The sequence below is a fragment of the Xyrauchen texanus genome, chromosome 15, assembly GCF_025860055.1.
Source record: "Xyrauchen texanus isolate HMW12.3.18 chromosome 15, RBS_HiC_50CHRs, whole genome shotgun sequence".
Classification (NCBI taxonomy): Eukaryota; Metazoa; Chordata; class Actinopteri; order Cypriniformes; family Catostomidae; genus Xyrauchen; species Xyrauchen texanus.
In genome coordinates, this window is record NC_068290.1 from 1,667,844 (window position 1) to 1,687,843 (window position 20,000).

Sequence of the window (20,000 nt, forward strand, 5' to 3'; positions counted from 1 at the left end):
GGATGCCGCGGAGAATAGCGTGAAGCCTCCACATGTGCTATGTCTCCATGGTAACACGCTCAACATGCCACGTGATAAGATGCGCGGATTGACGTCTCTGTCCATTTTGAAGCCGAAGCTGCTACAAAACTTTATAAATGTAAAAATGTATTTAGGTACCCCAAAGAGGTTTGTGGCGTACTGTCTTGACACATCCTCACAAGTATGTACTTCTCCATCACCAGTGAAGTACATGAATGTGAATTAAGATGCAGCCATTATTTTATCTCTCATTGAGTGTTTTTAGAAATTTAGAAGTTTAAAAACAGTCAATCGTGAGACCTGTGCGTTCTGTTCCCTTCCAGCCTGATCACACACGGCTTCTACAACACCGATGTGACATTTACTGTACATGTGTGTGATGTCACACCTGTCGGAGTCTCTCGAGACACAGAATATTCTCCACCTCCAGAACTCCTCTGGTGTATTTCTCGATGTACGTCTCTCCATCCAGCGTCTCTTCACTCTCTCCTCGCGCCGCCATCAACGCCAGAGTCTCTCGCTCCTCTGGTTCCTCTGATGCCTGGAACAGCATTCACATTTGGGTATAAGTGTGTGTTTGTTTGTGCACATCAGCAGTTCAATGTGCAGTTTATACCTTTGGCACGTTCGACACGATCTCGTATGTAACGCCACACGTGTGCAGCATGTTCTTCAGAGACATCCTTCTCTTCAGACTCTGAGTGAAACTCTACAACAAATACATCAGTCAGATATTTACATCATATTCCTACAGATGAATGAAACATTTGACAGAAACTAACAAACGAATAAATCAGGTGTAATAACACAACTGAACTGAACTAGAAATTAAATCAAATGTATGTTTTAAATGTGTGTGCGTGTGTGTGCGTGCGCGTGTGTGTGTGTTCTGCATTGTGGATGTGTTATGGTCTCACCCATTCATTTGTGTGCGCGCGTGTGTGTGTGTGTGTATGTATGTGTGTGTGTGTGTGTTCTGCATTGTGGATGTGTTATGGTCTCACCCATTCATTTGTGTGCGCGCGTGTGTGTGTGTGTGTATGTATGTGTGTGTGTGTGTGTTCTGCATTGTGGATGTGTTATGGTCTCACCCATTCATTTGTGTGTGTGCGCGCGTGTGTGTGTGTGTGTGTGTGTGTGTGTGTGTGTGTGTGTGGGTGCGCGTGTGTGTGGGCGCGCGTGTGTGTGCGCGCGTGTGTATGTGTGTGTTCTGCATTGTGGATGTGTTATGGTCTCACCCATTCATTTGTGTGTGTGTGTGCGCGTGTGTGTGGGTGCGTGTGTGCGTGTGGGTGTGTGTTCTGCATTGTGGATGTGTGTGCGTGTGCGCATGTGTGTGTGCGTGTGTGTGTCTGTGTTCTGCATTGTGGATGTGTTATGGCCTCACCCATTCATTTGTGTGTGTGTGCGCGTGTGTGTGTTCTGCATTGTGGATGTGTGTGCGTGTGTGTGGGTGCGTGTGTGTGTTCTGCATTGTGGATGTGTTATGGTCTCACCCATTCATTTGTGTGCGCGTGTGTGTGTGTGTGGGTGTGTGTGTGGGTGCGTGTGTGTGTGTGTCTGGGTGCGCGTGTGTGGGCGCGCGTGTGTGCGCGCGCGTGTATGTGTGTGTGTGTGTTCTGCATTGTGGATGTGTTATGGTCTCACCCATTCATTTGTGTGCGTGTGTGTGTGGGTGTGTGCGCGTGTGTGTGTGTGTGTGGGTGTGTGTGTGTGTGGGTGCGTGTGTGTGTGTCTGGGTGTGCGTGTGTGTGGGCGCGCGTGTGTGCGCGCGTGTGTATGTGTGTGTGTGTGTGTGTGTTCTGCATTGTGGATGTGTTATGGTCTCACCCATTCATTTGTGTGCGCGTGTGTGTGTGTGTGGGTGTGTGTGTGGGTGCGTGTGTGTGTGTGTCTGGGTGCTGCATGTGTGGAGCGTGTGCGTGTGCAGCGTGTATGTGTGTGTGTGTGTTCTGCATTGTGGATGTGTTATGGTCTCACCCATTCATTTGTGTGCGTGTGTGTGTGTGTGTGTGTGTGTGTGTGTGTGTGTGTGTGTGGGTGCGTGTGTGTGTGTCTGGGTGTGCGTGTGTGTGGGCGCGCGTGTGTGCGCGCGTGTGTATGTGTGTGTGTGTGTGTGTTCTGCATTGTGGATGTGTTATGGTCTCACCCATTCATTTGTGTGTGTGCGCGTGTGTGCGTGTGTGTGGGTGCGTGTGTGCGTGTGTTCTGCATTGTGGATGTGTGTGCGTGTGCGCATGTGTGTGCGTGTGTGTGTCTGTGTTCTGCATTGTGGATGTGTTATGGCCTCACCCATTCATTTGTGTGTGTGCGCGTGTGTGTGTTCTGCATTGTGGATGTGTGTGCGTGTGCGCATGTGTGTGTGCGTGTGTGTGCGTGCGCGTGTGTGTGTGTGTTCTGCATTGTGGATGTGTTATGGTCTCACCCATTCATTTGTTTGTGTGTGTGTGTGTGTGTGTGTGTTCTGCATTGTGGCTGAATTATTGATTTTATTTGACATATTCCCCCCCAAAAAAGCTCTGTGTTATAGTCTCGCCCATTCATTCCTGTGTTTGTGATGTAAGAGACGTTCAAAGTTTTTTTCTGAGTGTCACAAACCTGTTTGTTGTAGATGTTGACGGCGATTCTCTTGCGCAGCACCAGCTCCATGCAGGCCGGGTGACTGAGCTGCACCGTGGCTTTTACAATCAGGTAGATCCGCTCACTGGGCACCGTGATCCGGTTCAGGTGGATGGAATCATGGATGGATGAATCCCAGGAACACACGGCCGACACCTGAGAGAGAGTGCCGCTGTTTATTCTGCCATATTCACACACTTGCAACAGTCGAGTTCCAGGAGAAAATATCCAGTTTTCATTTTTCAGCCAATCAATATAATTTCTTTAACAATCTAGACATATAATAGATGACCTGGTCATGGCTTTGTCTGATGATGGGCAGGTAGAAGAACATGCTGCCGTGTTCTTTAGGAAGAATAGAGTTCACACCGGCTGCATGAGGACCGGTCAGCTGATCATTCACGGTCAGATTATCAGCTGTGAAACAGACAGTACAGCTGAAATACAGTCTCAAAATCACACGGGAACAATAGCCAGAGCAGAAACACAGTTAGCTGTGCAAAGGTACATGTGACTGTGCTTTAAGAGAACCCTGAAGATCAAAAGTTCTTACCATTTAGGTCCAGGAACAGCACAGGGATGTGAGCCTCCATGCCAGCAGGGGGAACCCTTGAGCAACAACAACAAGAGTGAGAAATGTGACAAGTGTTTAGATACCTGGAAGCACAGAAAACAGTTTGAACCAAAAGTTGATGATGTGACCTGTTGACTTCAATTCGATCTTACCAGTCTGCAGGAGCTCCTGGTATTCCGCTGCCAGGAGCCGGAACCAACACGGCGTTCCTCTCCTCCGTCAGTCCCACCCACTGCTCCACCAGTCTGGCCTCTCTCTCCACGTCCTCCTCCGACTTCTCTGCCAATCACAGCACAGAAACAGCCCCATGACATAACGGCACACTCGGCAGAATGCACTTTGGGAATCTGCTGTGAATTCAGACCTGTTTTGTTGATGATCTTCTTAATCTGCTCCTCCAGATATTCCCGGCGTTTGACGAGAGCCTCAGACCAGCGCTCCCGCACGCAGTTGAGGTCTTCTTCCTGCCCACAGAAGAACATCTCAACATGCTTTCACACCTCTGACAGATGGAGTAAGACTGCATTCAATTTGTGTTTCAGTAGCTGCTGATTAGTGGACCTCCAATTTAAAGTGACAGTGACCAGTTAACAGCACAGTGCTCTTAGAAAATACATCCAAAGGGGGTCTGGGTATCTCAGCGAGTATTGACGCTGACTATCACTCCTGGAGTCGCGAGTTCGAATCCAGGGCGTGCTGAGTGACTCCAGTCAGGTCTCCTTAGCAACCAAATTGGCCCGGTTGCTAGGGAGGGTAGAGTTACATGGAGTAACCTCCTCGTGGTCGCTATAATGTGGTTCTCGCTCTCGGTGGAGCGTGTGGTGAGTTGTGCGTGGATGCCGCGGAGAATAGCGTGAAGCCTCCACACGTGCTAAGTCTCCACGGTAACGCGCTCAACAAGTCACGTGATAAGATGCGCAGATTGACGGTCTCAGACGCGGAGGCTACTGAGACTCGTCCTCCGCCACCCGGATTGAGGCGAGTCGCTACGCCACCACGAGGACTTCGAGCGCATTGAGAATTGGGCGTTCCAGATTGGGGAGAAAATCAAAAAAAAAAAAAACTGCAAAAAATTAAAAGCAAATGGTATGGAGCCCCTCAGAGGACAGGGATGAAATTTGTGTTCTGAAATAGTTTTGCGTTTTAGTATAGTAAAAACATGGTTACTATATGGGTACTACAGAATTACTGTACAAACACCATGGTTAATTGTATCCATGGTATCCGACAAAAACAAAGAAAAAAACAAACAAAAGCATTGCTACTACAGTCATGGTTACTACAATAATAATATAGTATAACCATGGTTACTATATGGGTACTAAAATCATGGTTAATTGTATCCATGGTATCCGACAAAAACAAACAAACATGGTTACTAAAGTCATGGTTACTACAATAATACTACCGTAACCATGGTTACTCTATGGGTACAAAAAACATAATAATTGTATCCAAACCATGGTTTCAGACAAAACAAACAAAAACATGGTTACTACAATAATACTATAGTATAACCATGGTTACTATATGGGTACTAAAATCATGGTTAATTGTATCTAAACCATGGTATCCGACAAAACAAACAAACAAACATGGTTACTACAGTATTACTATAGTAAAACCATCATTAATTTAATGCGAGGGAACCCAAAACTAGTTCAGAAAATAAAAGGGGCTCCGTAAAGAGAATCTGAAAGGATCCGTCAGTTTTAAAATCCAGGACTTCTGAGCACAGTTCAAATGGACCCAAAGGGAGAGTTCACCCAAAAATGGCGCCATGGTTGAATATATGCAAGAGTAAATGAGATAGATGGTGAATAGAAACCTATGGTACGTTTATGGTGCTCTTTTGTCCTTCTTGAGGCTAGTCTAGTGAATAGAGTGGAAAAGAGCAACTTTCTGCTCAATTTGACCTTTTGGGTTCCAGGGAAGAAAGAAAGTCATACAGGCTTGTAACACATGGAAATGTCATTTTAGGAACGATCATTTAAACATGCAGAAGTCATGCAGCCATGCACTGATCATGTGACCAAGTTTAGTGCAATATTGTTGCGGCTCCACAGATGCAGACAGATGTGTGTTAGTGCAGGAATCTCCAGGGGTGAGACGGGGAAACTGGATCACACAGTGTCTTTGGTTTAGGGGGCATTTCTTTTCAGGTGGCCATCACTGAGGCACAAAATATCACGCTTCCAAACAGTATTATTTTAGACAGAATGTCTACACACATTTCTGAAATACCGTTCACAGTCATATCTGTGCTAATATACAAATTTGTTTATTTCCTCTTAAATGTCGGATAACCCCGCCCCTTAATGTAGACCAGACTTTATACTGAAAAGGACTCTGAGTTGTGCTCAGTGGCGCCCCCTGTCTGTAAGCACATGACCAGCAGCTCATTGTCATCATGCCTGTTGGACAGACAGCAGCAGCAGCAGCCAATAACAATACCTGATAACTATCCATATCGTCGTCTTCCTCTCTCTGGCAGGGGAGAATACACTCATTATACAAGATAAAAAGATAATAATAATAATAATAAAAAAACGTAATATATAACATGATGACTGATATGAGAAAAAGCTTATTTTGTGCTTCCAAAGCACTTTTGCACGTCTGTTTTTGCGGTTTTAAACGCAGCGTTTTAATGTCAAGTAATCGCACAAGGACTTATTGCAATGTCGATCTTAATTCAATCAATCATGCAGCATTAATAGATATCATCGTGATATGTCCTAGTGTGATTATTAAACCGCAAAATGCTGCAATCTTAGTCTGCATGAGCTGCTTGAGCTTTAAATGAATGTGTGAAGCTGACCAACTATGAGAATCATTTGCGTTGTATGCGATGACAGAGCAGAGCACTAATCCACACTGAGGTGTTATTTTTATAGAATTTATATAATTAAATCACAGCATTAGAGGTATAACGATCACACTGGGCCATGTAGCGAACTGATTATCCGGAGAAGTTAAACTAACGTCAAAAATACACGTTGGGGCGGCCTGGGTAGCTCAGCGAGTATTGACGTTGACTATCACACCTGGAGTCTCGAGTTTGAATCCAGGGTGTGCTGAGTGACTCCAGTCAGGTCTCCTTAGCAACCAAATTGGCCCGGTTGCTAGGGAGGGTAGAGTCACATGGGGTAACCTCCTCGTGGTCGCTATAATGTGGTTCTCGCTCTCGGTGGGGCATGTGGTGAGTTGTGAGTGGATGCCGCGGAGAATAGTGCGAAGCCTCCACACGCGCTACGTCTCCACGGTAATGCGCTCAACAAGTCACGTGATAAGATGCACGGATTGACGGTCTCAGATGCGGAGGAAACTGAGATTTTCGGTCGCTACGCCACCCGGATTGAGTCACTACGCCACCACGAGGACTTAGAGCGCATTGGGAATTGGGCGTTAACGACCAAAAATCTCAGTTTCCTCCGCATCTGAGACCGTCAATCCGCGCATCTCATCACGTGACTTGTTGAGCGCATTACCGTGGAGACGTAGCGCGTGTGGAGGCTTCGCACTATTCTCCGCGGCATCCACTCACAACTCACCACATGCCCCACCGAGAGCGAGAACCACATTATAGCGACCACGAGGAGGTTACCCCATGTGACTCTACCCTCCCTAGCAACCGGGCCAATTTGGTTGCCAAGGAGACCTGACTGGAGTCACTCAGCACGCCCTGGATTCAAACTCACGACTCCAGGTGTGATAGTCAATATACATTTTTTATTGACAAAATAATATTTTGTTCATATTGTATTTGATACGGTGATGCATTTCAATGCATATTTATAGAGAAGAGAGAAAGTTGTCATGGTCAAACTCTCTGAAAAGCCCAGAGAGTCCTCTGATAATACCCCAAGATTTACCCCTGTACACAAACTTCAATAACAAACCTCCTACACGCAAATGAATTACTTGTGTCACACTAGTCCATGCTGTCGATTGAACTTAACTTGTATTAAACCCGGAATATTCCTTTAACAGTTATGAGGACCTGATAATGTAATGCTCTCTTTTATTTGACGTTTAGTCTCCTCTCCCCAACAGTTCACTGATGCTCCATGTTCTGCTGATAATGTGTTGTGTTAGCCGTATGTACGGACCTGATAGCTGTCCAGCGCTCTCTGTAGTTTAACGGATCGAGCAGACACACAGCCGATAGAAACGGACAGAAGAGCCTCCACGAGCAGTGGAAGAGTTCCTGAATGCTGCACCGGTTGAACACACACCTGCACTCTCCGAGAGTGTCCCTGAAATATGCACCAAAACAGTTCACATGGCTTGTTGGGTCAAAGGTGACAATGAAACAGTAATATTAGTACCAAATGCACGCAGAGAAATGCATGTGTACCTGCCGCAGCTGAAACACTCCTCCGGTGCTCGTGTCTTTGTTCGGGTGCAGCTCAACGGGCGAATACTCGCCCTGTTCATTGAGCTCCTGTATGGAGACCCACATCTCCACTCTACGTGACACCTCACTCCACCTGTGACATAACACACACACACACACACAAAAGCAAAACAGTCAAGCGAAAAGCTTTGTTTGAATGAGTGACTGCATCTCAGCTGTTTGATAAACATATGCACCTGTCTCTGAGCGATCGTGTCTTGGCCTGCAGAGCGTCCAGTTCCAACACTGAGCGACTGTTACCCGCGTAACGGTGACCCCACACCTCTATCGCCAGAGCTCCATCAGAGATAAACTCCAGAAACTCCTCGGTCACATGCACCATAAAATCCTGCAGAGATCAATGATAATGGTAAATGGTCTGCACTTATATAGCGCCTTTTTAAGCTTAGCGGTGTTCAAAGCACTTTACACTGCGTCTCGTTCACACATTCACACACCAATGACGGCAGAGCTGCTATGCAAGGTGCTAGCATGCCATTGGGAGCAACTTGGGGTTCAGTGTCTTGCCCAAGGACACTTCGGTGTGTGGAGTCATGTGGGCCGGTGATCGAACCACCAACACTGTGATTAGCAGCCGACCCGCTCTACCACCTGAGCCACCGCCGCCGTAAGACGTTTACATGGCATGCAATATCAGCGGAATGGGCGTGTATGCAGAAAATTTTCTGGGCGTAATTTTACAGAAAACCCCCCAAATAATAAACAAAAGACTCCAATAATATTTGTTATAATCTTTTGATAAACAGAATGTTTTTTGTTGTTGTCCTAACTTTGTAAACATGTAATTCTGGTTCTGTTCACTCTATCTGTCTTTGAAAAGACTCATTTTATTCCACTAGGTGGCAGCAAACACTAGAATTTTTTTTTGTCTCTAGCACATTCCATAACAATATACAGATGTGAAATGTAGGGGGCGCTCTAACACATTTTACCCCTCACAGATGTGAACTGTAGGGGGCGCTCTAACACATTTTACCCCTCACAGATGTGAACTGTAGGGGGCGCTCTAACACATTTTACCCCTCACAGATGTGAACTGTAGGGGCGCTCTAACACATTATACCCCTCACAGATGTGAACTGTAGGGGGCTCTAACACATTATACCCCTCACAGATGTGAACTGTAGGGGGCTCTAACACATTTTACCCCTCACAGATGTGAACTGTAGGGGCGCTCTAACACATTATACCCCTCACAGATGTGAACTGTAGGTGGCACGCTAACACATTATACCCCTCACAGATGTGAACTGTAGGGGGCGCTCTAACACATTATACCCCTCACAGATGTGAACTGTAGGGGGCGCTCTAACACATTATACCCCTCACAGATGAGAACTGTAGGTGGCACGCTAACACATTATACCCCTCACAGATGTGAACTGTAGGGGGCGCTCTAACACATTATACCCCTCACAGATGTGAACTGTAGGGGCGCTCTAACACATTATACCCCTCACAGATGTGAACTGTAGGGGACACTCTAACACATTATACCCCTCACAGATGAGAACTGTAGGGGACACTCTAACACATTTTACCCCTCACAGATGAGAACTGTAGGGGGCGCTCTAACACATTTTACCCCTCACAGATGAGAACTGTAGGGGGCGCTCTAACACATTTTACCCCTCACAGATGAGAACTGTAGGGGGCGCTCTAACACATTTTACCCCTCACAGATGTGAACGGTAGGGGGCGCTCTAACACATTTTACCCCTCACAGATGTGAACGGTAGGGGGCGCTCTAACACATTTTACCCCTCACAGATGTGCTCGTCCATAGACATTCAGTCTAATGTTCAGTTCAAGCAACACCCTCATTATTTCAATGAATATCTCGGCCTCTGAGTGGACTACAAGCTCAATATAGGGGTCATTAGAAAGCTGAGATCCTCCCGTTTGTGATATAAAATGTTATCATTTTATCCACAATAGTCGAAAAAAAATGCCTGATTTATTTTGCATGCCTTTTCTTCTGGATGGCATATTTTATTCTGAACATCTAAGATATAACATTGAACTGTGTTAAGGCAACAAAATAAACTATACAGTCACATTCCTGATAATGAGAGCTTTCATTTGATATATGACTTGTCTGTTTATGTGCCATGTGAACGACTTATTTTCATATAGATATGAAATATATATACACACACACACACACACACATTTCGACCCATTACCTCTAGGGGGCGCCATTCTTCAACATGAATGTTTGAGGCCTTATTTTGTTATTTTAAGTTACATAAATGCAGAAGTGATGTTTATCAATGAAAAGTTGAGATTCTAAGCTTTAAAATGATACCTCACATGCCTGACTTATTTATATGTGGACTTTAACATTTTTCGTGACATTGCCCCCTTTTGGACTCACCGGCGGTTTTAAACCCATTAAGAATTTTTGCATTGACACTTTCATGACAATTAAGCACATTTTACAAGGATGTCTTACAATATTTCACTGAGTATCTCGGCCTCTGAGTGGACTACAAGCTCAATCTAGGGGTCGTTAGAAAGCTGAGATCCTCTCGTTTGTACTGGTATATAACTTTCTAATATCAATAGTCGAAAACATATTTTCTGGTGGTTTGTTTAGTGCACTTTTCCTGCTGGATGGCATTTTTTGTTCTGAACATCTAAGATATCACATTGGATTATTCAGCCAAACAACCTCACAGACAAGTAAAAATGACTAGTTGTTTAGATATAATCCTACGGTAAAAGAGAATATAAAGTATTTGGCTATTTGAGGTTTACAGCAGCAGTTATTGGAGCATAAAGAGACGTTTGTATTTGATGACTTACAAAAATCATATTTCACTTTGTGATTTTTTTTGAAAATCTTTCGAACTGTGTTATTAAGATAACAAAATTATCTATTCCTGAGAACGAGAGCTTTCATTTGATATATGACTTGCCCATTTTGGTGCTATGTGAAGGAATTTTTATATAAACATTTCTATCCCGTTACCTCTAGGGGGCGCTAGTTTCAAACGTGAATGTTTTGAGGCCTTATTTTATGTGGTTTGCATGGTTTGTCGTTTACCCTGCAGTGGTCGAAGCGCACGGTGAACTCCGCGTCGGGGGTGCGTGGGGTGGGAGTGTCCGGGCTGACCATGGGCGGGGCTACAGTGGGCTCTGACTGCTCCCAGAACGTGTACTGACAGAAGACGAAGTTGGACAAGTTGAGAGGCAAACCTGACGCCTCTCTGATCCGCACCTGACACAAGACAATTTAATTAATATGTTGTAGTTTTTTTTTAATAATGTCACAATGCAGAAATCTGTCCTAAAAAAAAACAAGTGTGCAATATGAGCCGTTTACCCTGCAGGTCAGTTTTTTGGCCATGTGAACAATCTCTCCATTGTTGTCCATGACGTCGTATCCGCTGCTCTCGCTGGAGTTCTCGGATGAGTCGTCTCCGCCCGCCAGCCGCTCGGGCATGACTCCGCTCACACGCACGAGTTCAATGTGCACCCGACCCGCCACCTGACAGTGACGGAAGAGCGCTACATGTGTGATAAACAGCATTTAACAGCTCGTTCAACAGCTGATGTATCTGTTCTCACCTCCCCCTGCTGGCTGATAATAGGCACTGCATACTGCAGCTTGGTGTCATGAAAGAGACACTCCAGGAAGACGTTTGCAACGCCGATGAGGTTGTGATTCTCTTGAGCTTCATAGAACGGATCTGCAACCTTATTATGCAGCCTGATGCCCTGGTAAACAATCAGAGAGCAAAACTCAACTAAATCAACAAACAAAAAACACAACTTTTGCAGTCCACCAGTGATGACACACCTCTCCCTAACAAGCCGCATGATTTGATGGCGTATTTATAGAGTTTGTGACACTTACCACATCCTGTATGCCCTCCTTCCAGTCTCTATAGTGGTCTCTCATGTCCACCAGTTTGTTTTCTAGTTTCTCGATGGTCCACACTTGTGTTCCCTTCCCTTTACGCCGCACCTGGATTGCTGGTTCACTTACAATAGCTCCACGCTGCATACAAAATATCATAGAATTTAACTTTGTAAGCATGTAATTCTGGTTCTTTTCACTCTATCTCACTTTGAAAAGTCTCATTTTATTCCACTCGGTGACAGAAAGCACTAAAAAAATATTTGGGTCTCTAGCTCATTCCATCACAATGTACAGATGTGAAATGTAGGTGGCGCTCTAACTCATTTTATCCCTCACAGATGTGCTCGTCCATAGACATTCAGTCTAATGTTCAGTTCAAGCAACACCCTCAATATTTCATTGAATATCTCGGCCTCTGAGTGGACTACAAGCTCAATCTAGGGGTCATTAGAAAGCTGAGATCCTCCACTTTATGATGATATATAACATTGTATAATTAATAGTCGATAACATATTTTATGATGATTTGTTGAGCATGCTTTTCCTGCTGGATGGTATGTCTTGTTCTGGACATCTAAGATATAACATTGGATTATTCACACAAGCAAGCTCACAGACAAGTAAAAAATGGCTCATTGTTTATAAACCTTCCTAAGGTAAAAGCAGATAAAATGTTTTTAGAAATCGTGAATAAAAGTGACATTTATATTTGATGACTTACAGAAATCATATTTCACTTTGTGATTCTTTTGAACATTTTTCAAACTGTGGTATCTGGGCAACAAAATAACCTGTACAGTCACATTCCTGAGAGTGAGAGCTTTCATTTGATATATGACTAAGTGCTATTTTATAGACTTTTATATTTATATATTATTATTATTTCTATTATTATTATTGGGCGATCCAATCCCTGTACGTCCAAAGCGAGGGCTGTGTCCGGGTCTTCGGCACAAAGTCGAGTTCATTCCATGTGGGGGTTGGTCTCCGCCAAGGCTGCGCTTTGTCACCAATCCTGTTTGTGATATTCATGGACAGGATATCGAGGCGTAGTCGGGGTGGGGAAGGTGTGCGGTTCGGTGGGCTGGGGATCTCATCGCTGCTTTTTGCAGATGATGTTGTCTTCATGTCATCATCGGTCCGTGACCTTCAGCTCTCACTGGATCGCTTGGCAGTCGAGTGTGAAGCAGCTGGGATGAGGATTAGCACCTCTAAATCTGAGGCCATGGTTCTCAGCAGGAAACCGATGGAGTGCGTACTCCAGGTAGGGAATGAGGTTTTGCCCCAAGTGAAGGAGTTCAAGTACCTCTGGGGTCTTGTTCACGAGTGAGGGGACAATGGAGCGGGAGGTTGGCCGGAGAGTCGGGGCAGCTGGGGCGGTATTGCACTCGCTCTATCGCACCGTTGTCACGAAAAGAGAGCTGAGCCGAAAGGCAAAGCTCTCGATCTACCGGTCAATTTTTGTTCCTACCCTCACCTATGGTCATGAAGGCTGGGTCATGACCGAAAGAACTAGGTCGCGAGTACAAGCGGCCGAAATGGGCTTCCTCAGAAGGGTGGCGGGCTTCTCCCTTAGAGATAGGGTGAGGAGCTCAGTCATCCGTGAGGAGCTCGAGTAGAGCCGCTGCTCCTTTGCGTCGAAAGGAGTCAGTTGAGGTGGTTTGGGCATCTGGTAAGGATGCCCCTGGCGCCTCCCTAGGGAGGTGTTTCAGGCACGTCCAGCTGGGAGGAGGCCTCGGGAAGACCCAGGATTAGGTGGAGAGATTACATCTCCACACTGGCCTGGGAACGCCTCGGGGTCGCCCAGTCAGAGCTGGTTAATGTGGCTCGGGATAGGGAAGTTTGGGGCCCCCTGCTGGAGCAGCTGCCCCCGCGACCCGATTTCGGATAAGCGGTTGAAGATGGATGGATGGATGGATATTATTTCTAAACATAACCTCTAGGTGGCGTTTATTTGCAACACGGATGATTTAAGGCCTTATTTTGTTATTTTTAGAAACATAAATGCAGAAGTGGTGTTTATCTTTGAAAATTTCAGATTCAAAGCTTTCAAACGATACCTCACATGCCTGACTTGTTTTCGCGATATAGCGCCCCCTTTTGGACCCGCCGGCGTGTCCACTGAGTTCAAGAGGTTAAATTGTCCAAAGATGAAGAAACACTCATGATACAATCACTCAAACTGCAATTTTCCAAGGTTTTTTCTATAAAAATGGCTCCTCATATTTCATTTCCCGAGTAATGAATCGTGTACTTGAGTACTTTTTGTTTATTACATTTAGATTTTAAGTTAAACTAAAATGTAAATTAAAAATAATTCGTCACGTACGTGAAATTTATATTGTTTGTTTTATTTACAATTGTTACAAAGAATGATTTTAATAAGCTAACTTTAACAAACTGGAAAATGAATAATTTGCATTAATAAAAATGCCCCCAGTAAAACATTTGCCCTCACCCGGAGCCGATAACCGATACTGACGGCATTAGGGTCATTTATAAACTCAGATTATATATATTTATATTTATGCATTTGGCAGACGCTTTTATCCAAAGCGACTTACAGTGCACTTATTACAGTGTCTTACTCAAGGACACAATGGTGGTGGCTGTGGGGATCGAACCAGTGACCTTCTGATTACCAGATTACCAGTTATGTGCTTTAGACCACTACACCACCACCTGACTATCACACCTGGAGTCGTGAGTTTGAATCCAGGGCGTGCTGAGTGACTCCAGTCAGGTCTCCTAAGCAACCAAATTGGCCCGGTTGCTAGAGAGGGTAGAGTCACATGGGGTAACCTCCTTGTGGTGGTGATTAGTGGTTCTCTCAATGGGGCGTGTGGTGAGTTGTGTGTGGATCGTGGAGAGTAGCATGAGCCTCCACATGCTGTGAGTCTCCGCGGTGTCATGCACAACGAGTCACGTGATAAGATGCACGGATTGACGGTCTCAGAAGCGGAGGCAACTGAGACTCGTCCTCCGCCACCCGGATTGAGGCGAGTAACCGCACCACCACGAGGACCGACTAAGTAGTGGGAATTGGGCATTCCAGAATTGGGAGAAAAGGGGATGAAATAAAAAAAGAAGCCTGTCTTTTTCGGTGTGTGTACATGTGAGCGCGTGCGAGATGTTACCTTGCGGTTGGCACTGAGGTTGGCAGCAGGTATCTGCAGTGTGACCTGGTAGTCTGTGAGTTTGAGCATCTCTTCAGACAGGAAGTTTGCCTCTCGCACCAGAGCGTTCGCTCTCACCACCTGCTCACGGAGTCGAGACAAACTCTGGCGGAACAGCTCATCCCTGAAACACAGAGACACAAAGTGTGATTGGATGAGTCGGGGCAAAACTATTCAGTAAATGTTTCAAAACCAAGTGAGCTGTCTATATAGGCAACATTTTAATGCATCATAGTCACAGGTGGCATCATTATGCTGCCTTTTAAGATACCTTCTTTTGGCCAGATTATAAAGCAGCATTGCACGTTTTCTACCCAACATGCATTGCGCCAAGCTCAGCTATAATTGATTATATAAACGTATAATTCATTCAACGAAGAATAAAGTTTGAACTTATTACAATTATACTATTGTACACAGTATTTGTTTTCGCTATGTATTTTATGCTAATTAGAGTATTGAAACTCTTATAAAGTTAAATTAATGTTAGGATGCGTTTGTTTCTCACATTGATTATTTAATATAAAAGTATGTAGTTTCTCACATCCGGATAAGCAGTTCACTCGCTCCCAGTGTGATTATTAAACCCCAAAAAGCTATTTAATTAATTAAATAAATAAATAGTCTGTATGTGCTGCACACTTCATAGTGCTTCTATTAAAGATACACGCAAGAGCGCGTGTGATGATCATGAGGTGTTTTTTGTGTACCAGCGGTCGTCATCACGCAATCATTTTGACGAAATTCAGATGATATATTTATTAAATTGCAGCAGAATTTTGTGGATTAATAATCACACTAGGACATATTTTAGAGACAGATTTTAACGTGATTAATTGTGCATTAAAACATAAATTTTCGTCCCAAATATGTCAAATTCCATGAAGTTCCGTGTTTTATAGCTAATGCTATTTTAATGACTGAATTTAGTGATTCCGTCCGTGTTTTTTACACCACGGAAATCATAGGGCGGTATATGCGCATGTGGCGGTATACGCGGACACCAATCGTTAAATTATTACAAATGTGGGGGTCTGGGTATCTCAGCGAGTATTGACACTGACTGGAGTCGTGAGTTTGAATTCAGGGAGTGCTGAGTGACTCCAGCCAGGTCTCCTTAGCAACCAAATTGGCCCGGTTGCTAGGGAGGGTAGAGTCACATGGGGTAACCTCCCCGTGGTCGCTATAATGTGGTTCGTTCTCGGTGGGGTACGGGGCGAGCCGAGTGTGGATGCCGCGGAGAATAGCGTGAAGCCTCCACACGCGCTACATCTCCGCGGTAACGCACTCAACAAGTCATGTGATAAGATGCGCGGATTGACGGACTCAGACGCGGAGGCAACTGAGATTCGTCCTCCGCCATCCGGATTGAGGTGCGTCACTACACCACCACGAGGACTTAGAGTGCATTGGGAATTGGGCGTTCCAAATTGGGGAGAAAACGGAAGATTGTTGATTTTGGAGTAAAATGAACCGGGACATTTTCTTGACAGGTTTCAACTGTAATCTAACCACAAGCAACAGAGTAACTTGGTGCATTAATATTGATCACACATATATGTCTTCAAACGCAACTCACCAATGTTTTTATAAACATAAACATACATGCAGCTCGTCTGTACGTATTCTCACCTCTCGTCCGTCCACAGGCGCAGTTTGTTGTGTGTGCCGTGTGTTGGGAAGGGCAGACGGTCGCTGCTGCAGCGCTGGTGCTGCGAGATCTTCTCAGGCGAGAGCTGCGACCGCAGCGACTCCAGCTCTCGCTCGTACATCACGCGCTGTTCCTCCAGAGCCAAACGCTTCTCCTCCAGATACTGTTTCTCCAACACCTGCACCACGTTTTGCATTGGATCTGAACACACACGCGCACGCACACACGCTTTAGGAAACAAACTAAATAAAGCTCAAATCAAAGTGTTGGGTCAAGGGTCAAAGGTCAAGCGTGTACCGTTGCTCCCCAGAGTTTTCATCATGACCTCCATCTGTGCGAACTCGTAGCTGTAGTCCTGCTCGGACGAAGCCTCGCTCTCCGTCTCCAAGTCCGCTTCCACAAAGCTCTCGCGGGGTGAGTCTCTCTCCATCTCTTTTAAACGGTCTCGCCGCTTGCGCTTGGGCAGGTTGACTCTGTAGTCGACACATTCACACTCATGAGCCGTTACTGTGAGCGCACAGAGAAACGAGACACGTGAACGTGATGGTGAATTTGTAGCTTACCTGAAAAAGTGATTATTTCCCCACAGGATGCGATCTCCATGCCACAGATGAATGCTGGAGTAGATCATTGCGCCGTTCACACACGTTCTGCAGGGGAAGAGAGAGTCTGAGGTTATCACAATAAACTTATATAGACATTTACAGTGAGGAAAATAAGTATTTGAACACCCTGCTATTTTGCAAGTTCTCCCACTTGGAAATCATGGAGGGGTCTGAAATTGTCATCGTAGGTGCATGTCCACTGTGAGAGACATAATCTAAAAAAAAAAATCCAGAAATCACAATGTATGATTTTTTAACTATTTATTTGTATGATACAGCTGCAAATAAGTATTTGAACACCTGTCTATCAGCTAGAATTCTGACCCTCAAAGACCTGTTAGTCTGCCTTTAAAATGTCCACCTCCACTCCATTTATTATCCTAAATTAGATGCACCTGTTTGAGGTCGTTAGCTGCATAAAGACACCTGTCCACCCCATACAATCAGTAAGAATCCAACTACTAACATGGCCAAGACCAAAGAGCTGTCCAAAGACACTAGAGACAAAATTGTACACCTCCACAAGGCTGGAAAGGGCTACGGGAAATTGCCAAGCAGCTTGGTGAAAAAAGGTCCACTGTTGGAGCAATCATTAGAAAATGGAAGAAGCTAAACATGACTGTCAATCTCCCTCGGACTGGGGCTCCATGCAAGATCTCACCTCGTGGGGTCTCAATGATCCTAAGAAAGGTGAGAAATCAGCCCAGAACTACACGGGAGGAGCTGGTCAATGACCTGAAAAGAGCTGGGACCACCGTTTCCAAGGTTACTGTTGGTAATACACTAAGACGTCATGGTTTGAAATCATGCATGGCACGGAAGGTTCCCCTGCTTAAACCAGCACATGTCAAGGCCCGTCTTAAGTTTGCCAATGACCATTTGGATGATCCAGAGGAGTCATGGGAGAAAGTCATGTGGTCAGATGAGACCAAAATAGAACTTTTTGGTCATAATTCCACTAACCTTGTTTGGAGGAAGAAGAATGATGAGTACCATCCCAAGAACACCATCCCTACTGTGAAGCATGGGGGTGGTAGCATCATGCTTTGGGGGTGTTTTTCTGCACATGGGACAGGGCTGACTGCACTGTATTAAGGAGAGGATGACCGGGGCCATGTATTGCGAGATTTTGGGGAACAACCTCCTTCCCTCAGTTAGAGCATTGAAGATGGGTCGAGGCTGGGTCTTCCAACATGACAATGACCCGAAGCACACAGCCAGGATAACCAAGGAGTGGCTCTGTAAGAAGCATATCAAGGTTCTGGCGTGGCCTAGCCAGTCTCCAGACCTAAACCCAATAGAGAATCTTTGGAGGGAGCTCAAACTATGTGTTTCTCAGCGACAGCCCAGAAACCTGACTGATCTAGAGAAGATCTGTGTGGAGGAGTGGGCCAAAATCCCTCCTGCAGTGTGTGCAAACCTGGTGAAAAACTACAGGAAACGTTTGACCTCTGTAATTGCAAACAAAGGCTACTGTACCAAATATTAACATTGATTTTCTCAGGTGTTCAAATACTTATTTGCAGCTGTATCATACAAATAAATAGTTAAAAAATCATACATTGTGATTTCTGGATTTTTTTTTTTAGATTATGTCTCTCACAGTGGACATGCACCTACGATGACAATTTCAGACCCCTCCATGATTTCTAAGTGGGAGAACTTGCAAAATAGCAGGGTGTTCAAATACTTATTTTCCTCACTGTATATGATACATTAATATAAACAGTAATATAGGGCATCATAGGTATGCTCCAGAAACCGTTCTAAACAAACAGGCAGCAAAATTCTGGTCAAATTTACTTGCATGTCAAAATATAGATTTCAAAATTTAAACAATTTGCCTGGCGTTCTCTATCGGGCTGAGCGTAACGTCTCCATCAGAGGCGATTTCTAGCACACAGTGTTCCGACTGGATCCCGATACCAAACAACTGGATATCCTGAGACGTGTCGGCACCCACACGCGTGTGATCCTGAAATCAGTGAAGAACATATCAGACTTTCAAAAAATGGTGCAATGGTCAAAATCGGTCTAGCGCATGTTTATGTTAAAAAACAATGAAAAGACGGTGAGGCATGGCACAGCAGCCAAAGACACCCGTCTAGCGCATGTTTGCGTTTAAAACAATTAAAGAACTAGCGCATGTTGACACTGCAAAACAAAAGACAGTGAGATGCATCACCACTGTCAAAGATGTCCGTCTAGTGCATATTTTACATAGAATTTTTTTGTAAAAAAGCAGCAAGACATGGCACAACGGTCAACAACATTCTCCTACCACGTGTTTACGTTGCAAAAAGACAGCGAGATACAGCGCAGAGGTCAAAGATCTAGGACATTTATGGGGAAAAAATTATTACAAAACAGCTAGCTGAGGCACAACGGTTTAAGATGTCTGTGAAGAGCATGTTTACGTAGAAAACATGAAGACGAGGTAAAATAGTCAAAGACCCCAAAAAAACAGCTCTTCGTTCGTCAAGCGCATTTTTACATAGAAAAACTAATACAAAATTGCGAGATGTCCGTCTAGCACATTTATTATTTACAAAAAATACTATTAAAAACAGCTAGTTGAGGCACAATGGGTTAAGATGCGTCTAGTGGGTTTCCGTAAATAAAATAAAAGAACAGAAAAACGCGGTGCAACAGCTAAATGAGGCACAAACGATAAAGATGTCTGTCAAGCACGTTTATGTAGAAAAACAAATAAAAAACTGCACAATGTCCGTCTAGCGTGATTACGTTATTAAAAAATACAAAAAAAACAGTTAGTTGAGACACAACGGTTAAAGATGTCCGTCAAGCGCATGTTTATGTAGAAAAACAAAAAACTGCGAGATGCAGCACAACTGTCAAAAACGTCTTTCTAGTGCATATGTACATAGAAAAACTATTAAAAACAGCATAATGCGGTGTAACGTCCATCTAGGATGTTTATGGGGGAAAAACTATTAAAAAAATAGCTAGTTGAGGCACAACGGTTTAAGATGTCCGTCAAGCGCATTTTTACGTAGAAAAACAAATTAAAAAACTGCACGACATCCGTCTTGCACGTTTACGTAA

General features: G+C 44.6%; 1 protein-coding gene across 1 annotated transcript in view; it reads right to left on the reverse strand.

The window, feature by feature from the left end:
• Positions 1-20,000, reverse strand: part of kif13a (kinesin family member 13A) — an 87,566-nt gene that overhangs the window by 15,597 nt on the left and 51,969 nt on the right. Inside the window, 20 exon segments of the mRNA XM_052143748.1 lie at positions 410-562; positions 638-730; positions 2,620-2,796; positions 2,933-3,057; positions 3,194-3,249; positions 3,367-3,493; positions 3,579-3,678; positions 5,669-5,701; positions 7,327-7,473; positions 7,575-7,707; positions 7,811-7,962; positions 10,684-10,857; positions 10,963-11,127; positions 11,208-11,357; positions 11,497-11,640; positions 14,640-14,802; positions 16,311-16,530; positions 16,627-16,802; positions 16,893-16,979; positions 18,779-18,909. Coding sequence (XP_051999708.1) covers positions 410-562; positions 638-730; positions 2,620-2,796; positions 2,933-3,057; positions 3,194-3,249; positions 3,367-3,493; positions 3,579-3,678; positions 5,669-5,701; positions 7,327-7,473; positions 7,575-7,707; positions 7,811-7,962; positions 10,684-10,857; positions 10,963-11,127; positions 11,208-11,357; positions 11,497-11,640; positions 14,640-14,802; positions 16,311-16,530; positions 16,627-16,802; positions 16,893-16,979; positions 18,779-18,909 — 2,706 coding nt within the window.